This window comes from Medicago sativa, chromosome 7 (assembly GCF_051527215.1).
Source record: "Medicago sativa cultivar Bolivia chromosome 7, Bolivia_mono, whole genome shotgun sequence".
NCBI classification, from domain to species: domain Eukaryota; kingdom Viridiplantae; phylum Streptophyta; class Magnoliopsida; order Fabales; family Fabaceae; genus Medicago; species Medicago sativa.
Window position 1 is genome coordinate 50,354,337 of NC_140755.1, and position 4,087 is coordinate 50,358,423.

At 34.5% G+C, this 4,087-nt stretch overlaps 1 protein-coding gene across 1 annotated transcript; it reads right to left on the bottom strand.

Moving 5' to 3' along the window:
* Positions 1-645: 645 nt before the first annotated feature.
* Positions 646-1,419, bottom strand: LOC146906490 (histone-lysine N-methyltransferase, H3 lysine-9 specific SUVH5-like). The gene has a single exon (XM_085728850.1). The coding sequence runs from the start codon at positions 1,417-1,419 to the stop codon at positions 646-648; it is 774 nt and encodes a 257-aa protein (XP_085584976.1).
* Between the last annotated feature and the right edge of the window lie 2,668 nt (positions 1,420-4,087).

Genomic DNA, 4,087 nt, shown 5'->3' on the forward strand with positions numbered 1-4,087 from the left:
TTCATTAAAAGTTAATTAAGTTGAACAACTCCCTAGCGGAACGATACTCTACTTACTACTATTACTTCGATAGGCCGTGCACTTGCGGTTTGGCTCTATCATGACCTACCAAACCACAATGGAAACAGAACATGGGGATATACTCAAACCTAAAGTCAATCCATGTCACTCCATCCACCTCATTACCAATATACATCCCTGCCCTTATAAGATTGCAGACTTCAAACAAAACTTTTATTTTGACAAAACTTGCTTTATCCGGTAATTCATACACTGCAGAGCAAAGTACCTCACCCAACTGGCTAGCTAGTTCCTTTCCCAGGGTGGCAGTTTTACAATGAATGGGGAGTCCCCATAGTTGAATTCAAAGCGGGACCTTTGCAAAATTCAGAGTAGAGGGGGATACCTGTCTGTCCCATGGGTGAACCACCAACCAAACATTCCTAACTATCCAAGGACTCCCCTTAAGAATTCTATGGATGTCCTCCTCCTTTTCCATAGCAATTTGATAATATTTATCTTCTAATTCCATTAAGTTGAATCCAGCAGGATTACCCCATATCCCCATCAAAGAGTTGTTAATCTGATGGAAAGGGATGACCTTGCTAGACAAGAACTTACCAATCACACTTTTCTGGCATGATTTCACACTGTCTTCAACCTGGCATTCCTGATAGTAGAAAAAGGTTCCTCCTGATTAGCTTTAGGAGTCTGTTGTTGGTTTTCTGATGAATGAGTTGATTGATTCTGTGTCTGGTTTCCAACAGAGGAATCTTTGAAAAGCCATTCAGGATAAATGTTACGAGTAATGTATTGAAAAAATGGAAGCTTGCCAGAATCTATTCGATTAACCACACATATCGGATCAGCTTCTTTTCCATTGGAAATATCATTAACAAAATATAAACATTTATTTGTTTCAAATTTTTTCTCATTCCAAGCAACCTCTTTCTGATCAGGTAATCTAACCAAACAAAATTTAAAATCTAATTTCCTTTTTTTTTTCCAAATAGATTCAACTTTATAAAGACCATAGTAACAATACACCTCACCTCCACCACGTGCACCACCGCCACCGTTCTTTGAATTAAACTTTATAATAACTCTAAAAGGATTCTTAACATCATAACTATTCATCAGACCCAGATTCCCTTCATCACATTCTCCAGAATTAATGACATTACCTCCTTCCCCTGTATAAACGAACACTTTTGTATCATCCATATCATCAAAATGACAAGAAACAACGCTAGTTGCAACCAAATTCCCATCCTTTATCATGTGATCAATGAGACTTAAATTCTGACGATGAAGACCAATAACATTGAGTTCTTGCCAATAATGAAACTTGTCAGCTACTTCAATTCCAGGGACTTTTCCAATAATTTTTTTTTTCCATCGTGAATGAACCTGCCTCATTGTTTTAGAACTCCTGACACTTTGATAGGAAGCACGTCGCCGGTAAATTCGTTACCGAGTTTTCCACAGAGAGCACGGAAGTTACCTAATGTTGTGTTTACTTTCTTTCGTCTTGAGTGATCAGAAGTCAAAGACAGTGTGTTTTTGTCATTGATTCTTTCTTTCTTCTAATTCTCTAAGATCTTTTTGTTAGCTGAAGGTCCATATGCATAACAACATTTTAACAGTGATTTAGTGATTGGTATGGTGGGTTTCTTGATTGCAAGGTGTATATGGCTGGGTGATTAATTAACAGTTAAATTTTCATCTTGAAGATAAGAAATGAAATTGTTGAAGTAGAAAGTGTTTAGAAATGTGTTTCCAAGGGTGGTTTTATTTATAGACACCAGTTATACTAACTAATTGTGTAACTAACTATAATTCTCTAACAAAAATCTAACTGACTGTAACTACCTTAAGGTCTTGATCACACCAACATAGAATTCAAATTATAACTAGTTAATACAATGTTGTCATACAAGTTCATAAACCACCCATTTTCATTATTCGACCGTATTAGTTGAGAGTTTTACTACAGTTTGTATTTTCTTCCGCCAATGAAATCTAAATCACCACCTAAATTAGAAACAGCGTCAATGGTTTCTCAGCTTTTCAATATTCCACCATCTGCTTCATTTCAATAGTCTATCACGGCCTTACCTTTCTATATAAATCTCATTTGGCGCTATATGGTAATTAGTCCAACATCTGCGTGTTTTGATTCCATTTTGACTCTAAAATGTGTTATTCTTGAGACGCGTCATTGCATCCTATGAAAATGATTTTTGTTCAATTCGATGATCTCTATTCAAATTATGTATTATGTGTGTTTTTCATACTTTCTTTGTTGATTCTGAGTATATTTTTGTACTAACCTAGATTTGTGGTTTTGTAATAGAATCTGAACTTTTATATGAAGTTTGTCTTCTAATTTCAACACCGAAGTGTGACTAGTCTTATAATTTCAACACCGAAGTGTGACTCCCTTAAAGTCTCTTTTAATGACACCGAAACCCATCTAGTTTTAAAATGAACAATCTCCTACCTTAATTGTTTTAACTAATGATACACACGTCCCTCAAGAGCTAACGTAGTTGACAGAACGTTAAGTAAACGCCCTCTGCACAAAAAAGTCCAACGAAAAGAGAATCAGAAAAAGAAAAAGGGAAAGAGAGTATTGCGTCTACACATCTAGAATATGATTCTTTCTAACGTAGACTGCAATAGCCGTGGCACCACTGTAAAGCAAAGCCACGCCAAACTAAACCTCCGCTTTGTAGTATAGATTTGTGTTAGTAGACTTCTCAGTTGATCTCTGATGCGGTGGCTAGTGGTTTTCGTGGCAGGAATTTATCTCGCAGTTAGAAATATATAGTATGACGATTTGGTGGAGTGAAGGCAAATGAGAACAAATGAGATAGTACACAAGTTTGCAGAAGTGGCACACAATGATTGGTTCACATATTGTGCAATTAGAAATAGTGATTCTGATGAGTGACCACTGATTCATGATAGTGATCCAATTCTGATGAGTACCATTAATGTTCTGAATGTAACATCTAACTTTTACGAAGAGGTTGTTAGATTTACAGTCTCCCAGCAAGGTATATAATTTGACATTGTTCTGAAGGTAATTATTAGATTTTTTAAGAAATTCATATAAATTTAAAATCTTTAATAATTTCTTACAACAAAATTCTAAATAAAGCTTGCTTTGGTATAATTTGTTGATTTATATACTGAAATTCTCACATTTTCTCCAACATTGTTTGAATTATTTCGTGTGACATTTTTCAAAGCATGTTATCCCTTTGATGGTAGCCTTTTGGTGTACTGGATCTCTTTGATGGCATAAACGGCTTGGGGGGCATGTTGTTCTGGACCGGTCAGAAGACCAATCACACGTTGACACATGGCATAACTTACACCGCCTTAAGGCTCGGCGCCTGAAGTAACACGCCAGCTCAAGTGCACCGCACAAGAGCGCTCCCCCACGCGAGGATCACCCTACACGTGTCCTTTAACCGTCCCTAATCACACGACGCAGAACTCGGAGACGGTAATGACCAACGCGCGCCTATATAAGGATGAACTTGCTTAACCCTCAAGGTATGATTCACTTTTCACAACACTTTCTACACACTCTTTGAAAGACTAAACTCAATGTTCTATTTTGGATATATATATATATATATATATATAATTGGCAAAGCTTAAATTAAATTTTTAAATTAAATTAATTTGTTGCGATTTATATATATATATATATATATATATATATATATATATAATTGGCAAAGCTTAAATTAAATTAATTTGTCAATTTTTAATTTTAACTTCCAATAAAATACTAAATTTCGATTGTATTTCATTTTTTTTTGTTAATTAATTAATTTGTTGCAATATATATATATATATATATATATATATATAATTGGCAAAGCTTAAATTAAATTAATTTGCCAATTTTTAATTTTAACTTCCAATAAAATAATAAATTTCGATTGTATTTCATTTTTGTCGTTAATTAACGCAACCTAATACTCTATTCTTTAATTAGCGTAATTTGACGTCTTTTATGAAAAATAAACTTTGGAATGCATATATACAATTGCAACCCTTTACTTTC